The 17,379-nt window shown below is 42.4% G+C and overlaps 1 protein-coding gene and 1 long non-coding RNA gene across 2 annotated transcripts in view; both read right to left on the reverse strand.

The window, feature by feature from the left end:
• Window positions 1-1,131: 1,131 nt before the first annotated feature.
• On the reverse strand, window positions 1,132-6,835 carry LOC112139063. The gene is made up of 3 exons (XR_002917901.2): window positions 6,609-6,835; window positions 1,921-2,045; window positions 1,132-1,311 (listed from the first exon to the last, which is right to left on the reverse strand). It is a non-coding gene; the product is annotated as an uncharacterized LOC112139063 (long non-coding RNA).
• Window positions 6,836-8,348: 1,513 nt separating this feature from the next.
• The window catches only part of snx7 (sorting nexin 7), a 15,395-nt gene continuing 6,364 nt past the window's right edge, over window positions 8,349-17,379 (reverse strand). Inside the window, exons 3-9 of the mRNA XM_024261768.2 lie at window positions 15,212-15,322; window positions 14,931-15,089; window positions 14,415-14,613; window positions 13,033-13,232; window positions 12,309-12,395; window positions 10,176-10,328; window positions 8,349-9,100 (exon numbers count right to left, since the gene is read on the reverse strand). Of these exons, the coding sequence (XP_024117536.1) occupies window positions 9,035-9,100; window positions 10,176-10,328; window positions 12,309-12,395; window positions 13,033-13,232; window positions 14,415-14,613; window positions 14,931-15,089; window positions 15,212-15,322 (975 nt within the window). The 3' untranslated portion in view covers window positions 8,349-9,034. The remainder of the gene's footprint in view (window positions 9,101-10,175; window positions 10,329-12,308; window positions 12,396-13,032; window positions 13,233-14,414; window positions 14,614-14,930; window positions 15,090-15,211; window positions 15,323-17,379) is intronic.

Below are 17,379 nucleotides of genomic sequence, written 5' to 3' on the forward strand. Positions count from 1 at the left end.
ATAAAACAATGAACTGAGCAGTAGAAGTGATAGGAAAGTGAGGTGCTGCGCCTGTGCATAGAGTCCACAAAGAACAGACCCCACCCTTCCAGATTCTACATCCCTCTGGGTTTGAAGAGAGCTGTAAAAATGTACATGTACAAAGTATTTATCGATACACAACTGCTGTCTATTTTCTTATGACTGTGGGGTGTTGACGTGGGGTTCTCGTGGCTGCTGTTTGTGTCCTTCAGTGCGATGAGTTGTTTCTCTTCCATTGAAACTTTGCTCCGTGAAAACACATTTATGTCAAATAGCTATTTCCATGTGTTTATCAGACACATAACCTTTGTGAATATTCCTTTTTTATCCTCGTCATCTGTGTTTCTGAGTTCACTGGGACCAAGCTGTTCTTCTGGCCCTCTTCTTTCCAAAGTGCTCATTTCTTTCTGTAACACCTTCTCTTTTGTTAAATGTGTCTTCATGTGTGACCTTTTACACTGTACAAAGAAAATCGGAAACTCTTTGAATAAAATAATCAAATTAAAGTTCAAATACTCGTGTTGTGAAGTGAGATGCTTCCTGACGGGCAGAAAGTGGGGTTTGAGCTGCTCCATTGGGGTCTGTCTTGCAGAGTTCAACATTGTTTGCAGTTTGGTTGGTGATGAACTGTTTGGAGCAGAACTGGAGGACAGCTTTAGAGAAGGATTTGTATATTTAAGGTGTTACATCAGAACTGTATTCGAACTGAATCCACAAAACTGGTCTTCAGCCTTGCAGAGGTGCGAGTCAGCTTTGGCTCACTTTGCTTACTGGTGCCTAAGCATGTAGCAGCAGCAAACCTGTCCTGCTGGTTCCTGGGTACCACTGATCCTTCAGAGGATCTGTGATACCCAGGAACATGCAGGAGTGCCTGCTGTAAGCTGCTGTTGTTTCTGGATTTAAGGCAAACTAAGACGAGATTTGTCACACAAGCCTTTAGCAGTCACAGAACCTGAGTTTGTTTTTCTGTCCCGTTAAAAAACATGATGTTTTCAGAAGATAAAGCAGCGACTGGAGCAGGACACTCCCAAAGCAAGATGAGAGATGCAGCAGCTTACAGGAAGACGCGTGTTTGCCCCTACAGACAGTGAGTGATCCCAACAAACAACAAAAGAAAACAATCTAGATTTTATTTTAATGAATCCTTTCTCCAGTGGGAGGTGTCAGGTGGACTGGAAAGAAGAACCAGTAGTGACTTCCAGGTGGGGAGGAGTTGCAGAAAACCTCCAAGTTAAGTGTGCCAGTCTTTCCTCAGCAAAGGTTGATTCTTGCAAATCCAGCAAATGTGCACTGATAAAAAAGAGGAGGAGAAGGTCACAGCAGACATTCATAGTCAGTATTAACCCCAAAATCAGGAGGTTGTCTGTTATCCAAAGGTACGGTTGGAAAACAGTCACCAATAAAAGTCTAACAAAGGTGCAGGCAGGAGGCAGGAAAACGCTGTGGTCCAAAACAAGAAGCAGAAGAATCCAAACCCCTGGCATCAGACGAGGACCCTGGAACACGCTGCAACACAGCTAGAGTCTCTGAATGCAGACCCTCTTCAGGCACTGAGCTTCTGGACTGACTCTGCTATAACGGCAGTCATGCAGGTGAGTGGAACCCTAGAAGAACCTGTCAGCTCCTCACTGGGAGAGATGAGACCAGATCACGAGTCCAACAGCCTCCTCCTAGCAGGAACTTCAAAAATGTTCCGTTAGCTCAACAATTTTGAGAATTCAAACAATTTAGTTTTATGTTTATATGAGGAAACAACATATATTTAGACCTATAAAATCTATTCATTAATCTGGAACAGGTTAGACACCCCTGTTGTAAATGGTTACTACACAAGTCAAAAGAGTGAGACAAGCAGACATGAGACGTGATGGACCAGCATCCTGATGTTTGCAGCCTCACCAAAACAAAGCAGAGTTTTCTCCAGCTGTGGCAGTGAATGTCCTGCTGCATGTTTGAGACCTGAGATCTGACCAACCGCAGTAACAACGGGACTCTGATGGTACAGTTGTGCTCGTAAGTTGATCCTGGAAAAAATGATGATTTCTTGGTCATTTTTCATAGAATATCAATGATAACAGAAAAACTTTGTTTCCACTCATTGTATCATTTCAAAATCGAATCACTCACTGCCTCTTGAATTCTAATCGTTAGGTTCAGCTGTGATCCAGGATTCTGAAAACCTGTGGTGTGGATACAATTAGTAGAGTTAGGTATCTTGAGATACCTCACGATTCAATTATGATTCAGAAGGCAAAGATTCGATTATGAAACGATAGAATTATCAATGCATCCCGATCTGCATTTTTATTATCGAACTGAATTCTCCCAAAGTGTTGAACAAAGTCCCTTAACAATGTGTACATTTGCCATTCCTGGTTGACTTCACCTGTAACCCTTGTGCTATCCTAGAAATGTTTACATAAAAAGTGGGGTCATCTGTACCCCACAAGAACTGAACTTTTTAAAGGATTTTTTTATCTTCATCGGTGTCTGTGGCAGACATAAGATCCTGTTCACCTTTGTCATGGGAGAGATCACACATCACTGTAAGGGTGGGGTCATCTGGACCCCATAAGAGAACACAAGGGTTAAGGGTGTATTTCTGAGAACATGTTATGTAACAAATGTTTTAGAGAAAGCTAGTGGACAACATCAAGCTTTGAACCCCAGAACTGGTCTCTAGAGTGCCTTCATATAACCACCATGTGAGCTTGATATTCAGTAGGAAGCTGTATTTCCACAAAGAGAATGAGTTGTAATTTTAATTAAATTATCCATTAGGTAATTTCATAAAGAAAGAAAACAACCAAGAAACCTTTTCTAGCGAGAATATTATTGGATCCAAAACACAGTGGTATAAAATAAAAATAAAAACTCAAGTTTGTGGTATCAGGAGATACATTTGTGCTGTCATTTCGATTTTTTTTTTTTACTATAAGTGATGCCAAATATAAACAATGTTTGGAACTTATTACTATAGACATTTTTGTACTAGTTAGGGATAGCAGGTTAAACTTAGTCAAGGTAAATAAAATAATAATAATGTACTTGTTTCAGATTGGCCATATTTTTGTGGATAATTTTCTTACTGCATTCTGACTCACAGTAACTGGGAAAACACAGTAGTGACGAGGGAAATACCCACAATCCATTGATGATTACAGTAAAATACTGTAAGCCTTTGTAAAGTATTTTACTGTTGACATTGTATAAAAATACTGCCCAGTTTACAGAAATCTGTTACAGTGCAGCAGTAGCTGCTGAAAATCTGGTAAAAACAGACCTGCAGATGCAGATAGATGCAGATAACTGCAGATAACTGCAGATAACTCTAAAATGATGTTAGTCTGCAGCAACGTTTACATCCATCTGCAGCTGCTGCCTTCTGAAAGACACTTTGATTCATCCTGCCTCTCAGAGGAAAGAGACAAACTAACCATCAGTCTTCCTGTTTTGAAGTGAGGAGTGTATTAGATTGAAGATGACGTTTTATTTTGCCTTGGGTGATGTTACTCCTGGATTTCCACAGATACCAGAGTAGGTGTGGTGGGATCTCCAGCAGAGTGAGACTTTCAGCACGTTGCCTCATGCTGACCGGAGTCTCTGTGTTTTGATTCCAAGCTCTTCATCTGAGCTGGAATTAGATTTACACTCTGAGCTTTCCAAAGACATTTAAATCACTAGGTTGGGTCTGAAATGAATGCCCACATGTTTGGATCCACACAACCCTGAGGTGTACCTGAGCTGAACTTTCAGCATTTTTACTCCAACAGTTTGTAGAAAGTGGGTCATATCTGAGGCAGACCTGCAGCACAGAGCCTGCATGTTCACTGAAAGAGGGTTAACCCAATTCTATCTTTGAAACAGAGTGTGCAGTTGAAGGTTTCTTTTGTCTGTATGTAGTATTTAGTATTTCAGTGGGGTAGATAGATAAAGTCAGACAGATGGGATCATCATGGCATCGAACAACATTTAAGCACCACATAAAATGAAGAGGAATTACGATGACGAAGCCTAAATAACACATGCACTTTGACATGTTGCAACTCCTCGACAGTTTATGTGATCAGCTGATTCTCACGTGGAGATCAGCAGCTTTTCTGTAACACTAGACCTAAAGCTTGAGTGTTAAAAGTTTAAAGAAGGAAATTGAGGAGAAGTAACTTTTGTCAAGTCAACGGGAGTCTAAAAGCCAGTAGCTGTGCAAATTCAGTCTGGGAGGAATCTGACGTAATCCCTGCAACGACATCTGGTCTGTTTCTGAACCAGAGCATCTCCTTAGAATTAATTACAGTTTTTTGTTCTAATATTTCCTTGTGCAAACAAGGAGTCCAGGCCTGATCTATTTTGGGTTGCATCCTCCACCGAGAGCCTGGAGGCCGGCAGACATCCACACTGATCAAAGGTGACATAATAGGACTTAATGACCACAGCCGCTTCCAATGCTGCTGCGCCGCTCATCCTCCTGCTCTCATTTCATCTGCCTGCTTCTGACGAATTCTGGTCATGTAATGTCTTGTATGGAGTATGACCCTCCTCAGGGACAGTGTCCCTGGGCAAGTGGGCCGACTGGAGTGAACCTGGATTCCACATTATAATCTGTTTAGCAGGCTCTGCTCCAATCTGCACCATCTTCACCATCAACAAAGACTAGGGGTGAACCAGTGCAGGCAGGATGATGGGAATAGCGCTCATTAAGATGAATGGAGGCCCACTAAATCATCAGTCACTGCAAATCTGAGTAAATGAAGTTAACTGAGGCGAGTTCATCTGCCGTTGAGTGTTATTCCAAACAAATTATATAAAAAAATAAGTAAAAACACTAAAAGGCTTTAATGAAGGTCATGCAAAGATTTATAAGCAATAGGAAAAAGCTGCAGTTTGTTGGTCCTCCATTGTTGAATGAACTCTTCCATTTGTTAAACATATCAAAGTTGGAAACTAATGATTCTTCTGTTGTGTTTGTGTGAGGAAATAGAGAATCCTGGACTGCTTTGGTAAAACCTGACCCATGACACTTTTCATTTCATGTGTGAAGATTTACAAGAGATCAGGGACAGCAACATTACACAAGCGGTTACCTCTGTAACACAAGTATCTGGTAATCGACAAGCAAGAATTCTGTCCCTCACAAACCTGTGACTATTCAGACTGGACACATTTGGTCCACTTAATGAGTCTGAACCAGAGTTCATTTCCCCTGATAATCTGGAACAAAGTTTCAGTCTGAAAACACCCAAGCAGACCCTGGTCTGGGACCAGAAACCGCTCCCTGACCCATCTTTTGAGATGGTCTCAGTTCATTTCCAATCTAACTGAACTAACATAATTATAAACTAGATATATAACATTAACTGTGATAATGTTAGTGTGAATGCTGTAAACTGAATTTGGGCGCTGAAGATGCTAGTGCTGATAGCTGAAGATGCTGAAGCTGATAGCCAGCTAAAATATTAGCTAAACGCCAAATTTGCCTAAAAAACTAAACTAAAAAAAAAAAAAAACATAGGTTAGCCAGAACAGCTAGCATGTAGCTAAAATATAAGCTCAACTCCAAAATAGCATAAAAAACGAAGAAAAAAAACCCCCTAAATTAGCCAAAACAGCTAGCGTGTAGTTGAAATATTAGTTAAATTCTAAAACAGCCTAAAAAAATCTAGGAAAAATAGTCCAAAAAGCTAGCAGAATGTCAATTTTTTTAAACTTTAAAACCACAAATCTCTAACATAATAATGAATAATAAAAAGACAGGAATATTATTCCAGAAAAAGTCAATTTAAACCTTAAAAAAAAACACTCAATATTTTACTCTCCATAAAGATATACTTTTTTAAGAATTACAAGTTAGAAATGAGGTCAAGATAACATCAGGCCATTAATAACAAAATAAAATGATCTGGAGGGCCGGATCCGGCCCCTGGGCCTTGACTTTGACACATGTGGCTTACAGTCAGAGTAGGCACAACGACCTGATGAATGACACCACCACCTTCTGATGAACGATGCATTAACAAACCAGATTCAGGGATGTAAACCACGTTTAGCCTCTTACTGAAACAAATCATCAAACCAAAAATTGTAAAAGGTTTGTCCTCATCATAAGCAGTAATTAATTCCTCATAGGGACAGAACCTTAAGACTCAAAAGGGAAAAAACATCAGTGTTTTGTTCTCATCAATCAGCTCCTTGTCTATAGCATGAAAGCTCTGGTTACCACACACGCTGGACTGTCTGTGAACTCAGCATAAGAGGTAATGTTAGCTTTAGCTCAACAACAGCGATGCTTAAAGACAACATCTTTAACATACTGTAACTTTATCATTGTTAACACGATAATTTCAGTAGATTTTGAAGGAGAAAAGCAGCTCATCATGTTCATGTTCTTAGTAAATCTAAGAACATAAACACTGGAACTTTGGGAATTCTGGTGTTAAAGACGAATGCAAACATCTAAACAGATAATTATCAAACAAAGAAACATGTTGACTAACAAAAACATCATTATTTTTAGGAGAGTAACACGTCTTTCCAGCAGACTTTTCAATCACTTCCGAAAAATGTGGAATTTCTCTCGATCTGTTTCTCACCGGTACCACGTCATGAGAAACCTGGCTCTGTGAGGTGAACCATGACGCTGCTTTCATCTGTCGAGAGCATTTCCTCATTAAAAAGGTTCCAGCAGAGTCAACTGTCAGGCAGTCGTCTCCCTGGAAAAACTGTTTTCAGTTGATCATGCTTGAAAAAGTTAAGAACTCTGTAGTCCCACACAACCCTTCCTCTGCTCTGCTCTCTGTTCTCTTCTCTAAAGAAAAACACATGAAAGCTTCCTCTCAAACAGACAAGAGTTGGGAAGCAGATTTGCATCCCGACAGGGATTTTCTCACTGTAAAGATGACAAAAACAGGGGAAGACGAGCTGGCTGATGAAAACTTCCAATGCATGGAATAATGAGGGTCGGCTCCTGGCAAATGCAAAGAAATGGGATGAAAAACTGCAAGCGTGATACTGCTGCATAAATGCAGCTCAGCGTGGCTTTCATCTCCGAAGATGACTGTATATGCATTAGCAATGCTCACCACAGACTAAACAACTCACTTACAACACAACACTGGACCAATCAGACGAGATTCCTTAAGAGTTCCATATGAGACACTTCTCTACCAATGACAGCAGTAAAACAGTCGTGGTAAAACATGCTGGTGTACAGTAACAATCCCTTCCAGGTTTCAGGTCTTTGCAGCACCCCCACGGTGAATGTGCACGGACACAGATGGACGTCCCAGCACGGTCCAATCTGTCACCGACTGCTTCTGATAGCACCAACAGACCTGATTAACCCTTAGCAGTGCTGCAGACGAAGAAAATAATCTGCATCTTAAAAATGGTGGAAGCATGAACGCCTCCTGAGTTCATGACACAAACATCAGACCTGAACAGATGGGGGGCTGAAGGACCTGCAGGTCCCCCCCGGTGTCAGATGCTGTTCAGATGCACAGTCACCGTGAGCTCCAGTGTTTTTTAACAGACACAATTTCAACTAAAATGAGCTGTTGTTTTGTGCTGTGGTTGAAGAATCAGAGCAGCAGCTTCTCCTCCTCCTCTCATCTGTGCAGGAGGTGTATGTCCCCCTCCCCCATCATTCCCCTCTGAAATGTGCTGTGGAGGCCTAGTTTAGCTTGGCTTTATTTAAAGCAGCTTGTTAATATTGAATGTGATTAACTGTGTGGAGAAGCCGCCTGAACACAGCTGCAGTTTTAGCTTCAGTTTCAGCAGCAAAATCAGCTGCAGTTTCAGCTGCAGCTTTAGCATGCAGCAGGGGGGGGGGCATCTCTGAGTCTTAATGCAGGGTACTGCAGCTTTACAAAGGTAATTTTGGTTGAGACTTTCAAAACAAAAGGTGCAGTTGTGGTCACACACATTTAGGTGTCTGCGCCCTGACAGCTCATCAGGCAGTGATGATGATGATGATGATGATGATGATGATGTGGGCAGAGATGCTGTTGCTGATTCATGAACAGTTGAGTCAAACCGTCACACTTTCAGTAGCAGCAGCTCTCATGTAAAACCAGTGAGTGGACTTCTGTTCGCCGTCAAACTTCTTCTCCCCTTCTTTTTTTCATGTTTCTCGTTCTTAAGACTCACTGAGTTCTATCCCTTTTTTTCTGCAGCTGAAGGTTTGATTTTTGGGAAACTCTCCATTCTCCTTTGCTCTTGATCAAAACGTTTGGTAAAGTTCCATTTGTGTGTTCCCCTCCACTTTCTCCTCTGAGCTCCACTCACCTCATGTTCAGTTGTCCAGAGGATGATTCCTGCTGACCAACTTTACAAGTAAACACATCTTTGTTTTGTGCCTTATGTGTGCTTTATTTATTTAACACAAAAATCTCAAAGATTCTCCAAGAATGAAAACAGACTCAGCAGAACGTGTCTGCCTGCATGTAAACCTGAAGACTGGCAGTAAAGAAACGGGGAGGGGTTTCCATCCCTCTGATGTCAGCAGGAGTCACTTTGGAGGGTGAAGAAGTCTAAAGCTCATGGTTTCATTCTGAAAGTTGGACAGGAGCGTCCGCCTCACATCAGAGGATGCAACGATCAAGAGTAGATTAGAAGCAAAGACGTCTGGTGTCACACACAGACAGAAGTCGGCGTGGAAACTGCTGCAGTTCAAAGTGACAGGAGGAATTAGTAGGAATCAAACAGAAAAGGTCCAAACACAGTCATCTTTGGTTCTGACAGTCACTCCTGAAGCTGCTCCTCTGTTAGGGTCCATCATCAAATCAAACAGAAACACTGAATGAACCCTATCAGGTTCCTGCATCATTTTGAGTCCAAATGCTGGAGGAACAGGGAGCAGACAGGAGGCGCTGGAAGGATCAGGGACACCCAGGTTTGGAATGATCAGAGTGGACTGAACTCTTTGGAGAATGAAGACGTTTTTGCCTCAAAGGTTGAAAATGGTCAGTGGTTGGTTGTGAGGACAGACGGAGCTCCTCACAGGTCCAGCAGCATCGTCTCAGTCTCTCTGACTGATGGACTCCCCCCTCTGAGACACCAGGAAGGACTCCCACACAGCCAGACACTGAAACAGAGAATGGGTGTCACTATTGTGGAGGATGGACTAAAACAGGCTAAGTTAGCATGTGTGGTAACTTTGCTGATGAGGTCAGAAGATCACACTGAGTCTCCACCATCTCCGGAATCCAGGTCTCCTTAAGACCACATTGACCTATCATCAACATGAGGAAGAAGAGTTTACCTGCTGCATGTCAAAGGTCTGAACAGAGCAGACCCAGAATCCTGGACCCATGAAAAGCTGAGTCAGAGCCAGCTCACAAAGGAAAAACAGGGAAACCGATCTGATACGAGTGCTCAGACCCAAGACATGTTTACATCCTTCCGGTGTAATGGCAGTCTGATGCGGACCTTCAACGCACAACACTAACCGGAAGCATCAGGCAGTCGACTATGATGTTTACTCTGAGTCTACCTTCCATTTCTCAGATTACTGACAGTGTTTTTATCCCAGTCTTGTTGTCTTCATGAATGCAGGTGGAACCACATTTAAGTATTTCATTTAATTTCAAAGTCTCTGTCAAGTTTAGAACCTCTGTTTTTGTGGGGGATGATCAACTCTTCAGCATTAAATGGCTCCAGACTGAGAACTGAACAAGATCCATGGCTGAGCAGCAACACATTTCTAGAAGATGAAACCTTAAGTTCAGAAGCCATGACTTTTGGTGGACATCGTCAACATCTGTCTGTTTCAGTCTGACATAGATTCATTTAAAACAGGTAGGTCACCTAAACTCCAGAAGTTTACTAAAAGTTTGTGTTTTATGTACTGATTTGTTCTGGACTGTGGCCACATCTGCAGACTGAGCTTCTCTGAACCAGTGTCTTAAAGCTGTGGTACTGCTGCCCCCTGCTGGATGACAAGCAGCATGCAGGATGAAAGATTCAGACTGAAGCTTCAGCCTCAGAGGTTTGGACTTCTCCAGCTTCACCTCAGATCATTTCAGCAGCAGGACAATGCAACTGTGTTTCAGTGGTCATCCATCCAGCACAGCATGTTTCACTGGGTTTCAACATCTGCTGAACACTGATCAGTGAAATGATGGAGTATTGTTGACGTCCTCTCATACAGTAGTAGTCACCTTCTCATAATACTCCACATTCTTCTCTGCAGAGGAGACGAAGGCTGCCTTTAGATCTGCTCTCATGGTGTTCCTCCAGCGGCTCCAGTCCAGTTGTAAAGCGCTGTTGGACTTCTCCATGCGTTCTGCCAGCTCATCCACTTCATCCTGCAGCTGGAGGCAGAGCAGACAGAAGAGTTCAGCTCTTGCTGAGGACACTAGTCTATAAGAGATCTGCTGTTTGTGAGCAGCTGTTTGTGTTTGCAGTGAATTAAAGAAGAGGAGGAAGTTTCAGGAGAAGTCAGGACAGCACAAAGAAAAGGTTTGGACTAAAGTCCAAAGATTCAGACCACAGAGAGTTTCTACAGTTTATTCCATGAGCTGCTGGGAGTCATGAAAGCATCAGATCATTCTCCCATTTTCTTCTGATGTGTGTTCTTGTTCATGCTAACAAGGTTTCCACATGATTCTGAAGATCACCGTATTTCACCTAACATACACGCTGCTTGATTCTGAACTTCACGGTTCACATGACCGAGTCTTTCAGCTCATCCAGGACAAGATAAGAGTATAAAAACAATGTTTAACGTTACCCCCACCCAGAGAGTCAGGCCGCTGATGCCCGAGCTGACACTAGGAGCTAGTTTTTATCCGTTTACCACTAAAACTAAAATGATAGAGTGGTAGAATCTGAGGTTTTGTGTTACAGGAGGCAGCTAATGCTTGGATTGATGCTTTTTTCAGCAGGCTTTGACCTGGCGGAGTACCACAGGGGTCAGGTTGAGTCCAAATTCATTTTTGAAGTTTTGTACCCCACATAGAAATGACATGGTTTGCTGATGATGGAAATATTCTCTCTTTTAAAGGGATAACATTTTATGAAAATAATTACTCAAGAGGAAACTTTAAGCAACAAAATGTTATGGGGTTTTTCAAAAGTAAATTAATAATTAAGGATAGATAGAATAAAATAGAAAAGTTCTTGAAATTACGCACGAAGCTGTTAGTAGAAAATCACATATTAAGTGAACAAAAACTGAAAGAAGCAAATGAAATCTAGAAATGAATACAGATCAGATAGGTGAAAGAGGAGAGTTTAGATAAAGTAGAAGATGGTAACAGAGGGGCTAACGTCATAAAACAACCAGGTGTAAAAAGCAATCTGGAATGGGCGGGGCCTGTCTACACACACACACACACACTCAGTAGTTACACACATACCGGTTGGCTAAGATGGTCTTCACATTTAAACTAGTCTAAATGTAAGCAATACAACTGCAGTTCACACACTTCTCCATATAAACCCACACATGTAAAGCCTTTCATACTGACAGTGCAAAGGTGAGCTGACACCTGTGCTCAGGTGATGTGGATGATGATGGAATGTACAAAGGGGGAAGTGCCTGGCCATCCCCATACCAAGACCTCCCGCCAGAGAAGCAGCAGCAGCCAACCAGCTAGTTTAAAACTGTAAAGCAGAAAACTCTCATTCCAGAAGTTTTCTGTGACTTTTTCCTTAACAAAACAAGTGATTCTCCATGAGGTCAAGGTGACAGCTCAACGCTGTCAACCTGCAGCAGAAACCTTTCTGCAGGTATTTGCTTCTCTAAAGTCCAGACTTTGAACAGAAAGAACCTTTACAAAATGTAAATGAAGCTCCCTGTTCCTCCCACAGAGTCCTCTTCTTTTTTTTTAGCAGCAGAGAGGAATAAAAAGAATCCAGTCCGTCTGACATTTCACTTTTCATCACTCCAAGTCTCCTGCAGACGGATGCTGCATTCAAACGCAGTAAAGTACAAAGAGCTTCTGGGCTCATTGAAGCAGACTGCTGCCCCCATGTGGGGGAGGATCTAAAGCAAAGTGCACAGAAAAGTCTAAATTGGGTTTGGGGTGTGAGCAGAATCTGATACAGACACTCACTCCATAGGTGAAAACAACTCAAGCAGATAAAAAAAAAACAGGTGGTGTTTTTCTTTGGGATACACTGAATATTTCCACCACGTCTCTGACGAATCTTTGAAAAAGACTCAGAGGAACAGAGCAGCACCGATGGATGCTACAGCCCCGCAGCGACGCCCTGGAGGTGGAGCCCATGGTTCCCCTCACCAGCAGACACAGACCACACAGAGACGAAGGAGATCGAGTTACACTTACTGCATCTAGATCACTTTTTCTGGACGCCAAGGTGTCGCTCTTCACTTCAAACTCTGCCTGAATGTTGTCCCTCCTCCTCATCACAGCCTGAGCAAACACAAGCGTCTTTGAAAAACTTTCCCCAAGTCTTCAGACATCACGTCCAGAGATTTCTCCATGTGAAACATGAACATTCATAGCAAGACATGAATCATTCAAACCTTCTATATACATACAAAAGAACAAATGTGCTTATTTACAAGTAAATGTAATAACTGAACTAGTAACTTGTAAGTATGAGTGTTTGATATGTCTTTGCATGGATATAAACCTCTGTTGTTTGTCTTCTTTATGCATTATTCCTACTTCGATTTCTTGAAATTAACCATTTCCAGCCTTAACCTTATCAGACCTGGTGTCCACATCTGTGGATGTCACATTTTGGGTTATTTTACCACAGTAGGTAATTCTGCCTGACAGGGGCGTTGTGACTACCTGTGTAGAGGGTTAGCTCACATATTAGCTCAGATCTAAAGCAGTAAAAACTATTTCTATTTTTCCCACAGAAACCTTTCACTGAGAAACTACAATCATAAAGCAAACTTAAAAAATAAAAAATAAAAATAAAAAAAACAGTGTTTGGATTCGGAAGAACTAACTTCTGGTTCTGTCCACAAGACATTAAAACCCCTCAGGTGTATTTTTTGCAGGGCATGCTGGGATGTGTGGCGGTGCGGTGACTCACCTTCAGGGTTTCTGTACACAGGACGTATTCGTGCAGCGCAGGGACCAGGACCTCAGACAAATGCTGGATCTGCTCCTCTGTTTCATTACAGCACCGCTCCGCACAGCTGGCCACGCCCTTCAGCGGCTCAGACAGGTTCTCCTCTGACTCCGCCCACTGGGAGTAGGTGGAGCTGTACTGCCTTAACTCATCCAGGTATTCTGGAAAACACAACTCTTTAGAGCCGGCCTGAAAGACTGGATCCGCTCAGCTGACTGCAAACCGGTGCATCCATGCAGATTAGTCAGCCGTCTAGGTTCAGCGCTTAGAGTCAGGTGGGAGACCGCGATCCCTAAACCGATCACTGCTGGGAAGTTCTACTCATTTGTGGTCAAAGCCTCTGCTAAAGCTACAGCCACAAGCTTAGCTGCTGCTTGAAGGTCCTGACACACAAAACACCAACAGCCCACAACAAGCCACAGTCACATGACTACAGGTTCTGCCCATTGACTGTATATAGAGAACTGGACTGAGCTGTCCCAAACAGGAAGTAGCTGCTGGATCCAAGAGGCCAAAATCTCACAGACCTCTATAGAGAAATAAACAGCTATAACTCCGTCATTCTATTGGTCAGGATAAACATTTATGCTCGGAGGCCTTTTTTTACCCGTTCTTGAGAATCCTTTTTTTTCTTGATATTTTTGCTGTTGTGAAGGTTATTCAGGGTATAAACTGACCAATCAGATGCTTCAATAAAAGTAGGTGATGTCCCGTTGAACGTTCAAAGCCTTTGACAGATTCTCATCATTCTGCTTTCCGTGGAAAGGGGTGTGGTCTTCTAGCAAGCTCACTCCTGATTGGAGAGAGCGGTTGCCATAGAAATGTAACAGGCTTGACCAATCACTGCTGGCTTCAACATGCCGACGGCTGAATCACAAAAAAATGTCAACTGAACTGATTTGATTTGGAGCTGGAAGCAAGTCCTTTTCTATGGGTGATGTCACACTCACTCGGTCCAGCTCTCTTATACAGTCAATGGATCCACCCATCTTTTCCACAGGAGGGGCTTTTGTCTGTGCTGCCTCTGTTACCAATTCAGCAAGAAACACTCCCGCTGATCAACTTCAGTCGACTTCAGTGAGGAAGTAATGAGATGATTTATACAATTGTCAACAGATTTCATTTAGGAAATAATTGGTTGTAGTCGTTTTTGTGTCCAAGAAAAGCCTGGAAACAGATTTATGATCTGACCTCTGCATTTCTACAAACATCACAGCAATATGAAAAAAAAAAAAACTCTTCTCTGAAGATCTTCATCTTGAACACATTTCAGACGTCTATGAGACAAACAGCTACCTACAAACACAGGAAGGGTTCGTCCCGACTCTGAATGTATAGCACACCTCTCTGCTCCTTGATGATCCTTTGGGTGACTTTGTCCACAGAAGAGATCTTGTTGCTGAAGTTCTCCACATACTCCTGCAGGACATCAAACTCCTCTGGTCTGTTCTTCACACCGCGAACAGAGTTTGCCACTGCCCTCATCGTCTCCCCCATCCTGCTGAGGAAACCTGAACCCTGCTTCTTGTGGGGCGCCAGGTCCTGCAGGATCACAGCAGCAAACAGCTTGAAAAGTGACTCTTGTCAGAAGTTCATTCAGAGCTGAAGCTGAGCAAAAGATAAAAAGCAGGACCTACAGAAGAACCTGTTTGGAAGTTCTTCATGATCACGCCTAAAACAGAAGATCTACAGCAGCAAGAGCAACATTCATGATGTTTGAGGATTCTGGATTTGGAGAAACAAAGACTTAGAGGAAATCTTGCTTTGGTTTGTTGGTTTCCAGTCTCAGCTAAAACTGCAAAGACTTTCAGGTGAACAGGACAGAACCTACACTCTGCAGACTCGCGCTGACAGCTCACCTGTGCTGTGAGGAAGACTTTGAAGTGCTGGCTGTGGGACAGGACGGGATGCTCCGAGATCCTGCTGAGAAAGCGCTGCAGAGCTTTTCTCCGGGTCTCGATGAAGTCGTCGTTGAAGCGCTCCACCATGCCTTTCATCACAAACTTCTCCGGGAGAGGCTGCAGCCACACAAACACCACATCTTAAACCTAGCAGGACGTAAGCCCTCCATCTCAACCCAAATACCCTCACACACACACTCCTCTTCCCGAGGCTTCAGCCTGCACAGAGTCATACATACGTGGACGATAAGAGTCGGGTGACTTTCTTCCAGTTTGCTCCGCAGCCACAGGAAGTCCTGGTAGCGTCGACGGACCTCAAACTCGCTGGAATCAAAGTCACTTCGTGTGGTCTGAAAAAACAATAAGTTGCTCCTGCATGAGAGAGCAGAGGATGCAGCATTCACACCATGCCGTCTGAGGAAGCTGTTCGTCTGCAGCACAGCCTCAGCGCAGCCCCTGTTCATCCTACAGGAGCATCTTCGTTCAGACTAACCGTTACATCAATGAAGACATTTCAACAGCTGGAGTGTGTGCTGCTGCTCTGTGCATCACAACCTTTATTCCCTCAAGACTGTACACAAGCTCAAAGAAAAAGAAGATATCTGATTTGATCAATTAGTTTACTAAAATACTTTTACCACAAAGATTCATATCATTAAAGTACCAGATTATTTGAGAAGAAATTGATGAAATGTAGCTGAAGCAAATTAAAATATTCCACTGATCTACAGAAAATGTGTTATTTCAATCCAATCAAACAGAATGAATGTGTTTGGCCTCAGAACGGTTTACAGATGAGGTGCAGAAGATGTAGACAGAAGGCAGCAGCTCATCCGCTCTGATCTGCAGAGCTTCAGAAACAACAAAAGCGTCATTTCTCATTTCCACATCAGATTTTCCAAACTCCACTCACTCCAATGGGAATTCCGCTTTCCTCAGACAGTATTCCTCTTAAATCTATCCAGAATATGTAAAAAAAAAAAAAAAAAGTAAATTTTTGAGAGACAGTTGACTGGAAGAGAAAGAGTCTTATAATCTATGCAGTTAGAGTTAAGCTTGACCTCCTCCTCCGTATCACGACCAACAGCTAAATAAATGTAGATGTTACAGTGCACAGGGAGCATCCTCTCATCTGTTTTTGATAAGCTCCTCCTTCATTTCCACAGAACAGGGGGTTGAAGGATGGAAAACAGACTTGTGGGATTCTGATCCTGTGCAGCATGAGTTCAGACAGAGACACGTGTTGCACATGCAGGACCCCTGCTGCCCCCATGCAGACAGGATGAGGGGAGTCTTCATGAGAGCAGAACCACAGACAGTAGAAACTGGATTTTCACGTCTTCCAAACACATCAATGATCATTTCTTTGCAGCCCCTCCAAGCATGAACTCAAACGCTGACAGAAGCAATGATCCTCTTCAGCTCTATGACATCTTCATCAGAAACTAAAACAGAATAAAGCAGTTAAGGCAGAGCTTCTCAATTATTTTCTCTTACGCCCCCCCATGAAGAACTTATCCTTCTGTGCCCCCCCCCCTACAACTTTGTGCTGCAAATATCATTGGCATCATTAGTCAATTTGCCAAAGTTAAATGTATATCTCTTTAAAATATTGTAGCTTTATTATCATTAAAGAATAATAAAAAATAAAACGTCTAAAAAAAATAAAAAAAAAATCTGTTTTTATTTCTTTCTTTTCTTTTCTTTTTTAAGAATCCTTACAAAAACTTTCAAACAAAGTAAAAACAGTCTTTCCTTGTTTGACCCCATAGTAGTGATGAATTCTGTCTTTTCTCAAAGATTCAGTTGTTCTGCATTGGTTCACTGTAAACAGCGGCTTTCTGCTAACAAATGGATTGTTAGGTTGTTTTTTGCTGTATTTAATTTATTATCATCTACCTTATACAATAATGACCAAAATCCATAACTAATGTTAACATGTTTTTATGAGTAGGAAGAACACAAAACTCTGCAACCACAACCACAATACAGATTAAAGTGTGAAAAAACAATAAATAAAGACTTTTATTCACAATAACATTAAGAAAGACAAAAGAGTCCCATCTTTGAGGATGAAATGAGGTTTCTTAATCATCTGCTCTGTGTTAGATGAGGTTCTCTCAGTTCTCAGGTGTCTGCACTGGTATATAGAATGATTTCCTTTCTTTTCTAATGTCTCATTTTCTTTACGTTTTGTGTTGATGTTGTTTCTCGGTCTCTCCCTGCTTGATTCTTGCGCTGCAGCACGTGTAACCCTCCCACCCAACACACACACCCGCAGTGCCGGAGCGCGCTCAGCTTTTTGTCTCTTTCTCTCCATTTCTTTTCATCTCTGTTAAACATTTTTCCATCGCAATTCTTGAGGTTTAAGCAGTGGCGGGCCGTGCATTTCACACCTAGGCCTTCA

Source organism: Oryzias melastigma, linkage group LG20 (assembly GCF_002922805.2).
Source record: "Oryzias melastigma strain HK-1 linkage group LG20, ASM292280v2, whole genome shotgun sequence".
Classification (NCBI taxonomy): Eukaryota; Metazoa; Chordata; class Actinopteri; order Beloniformes; family Adrianichthyidae; genus Oryzias; species Oryzias melastigma.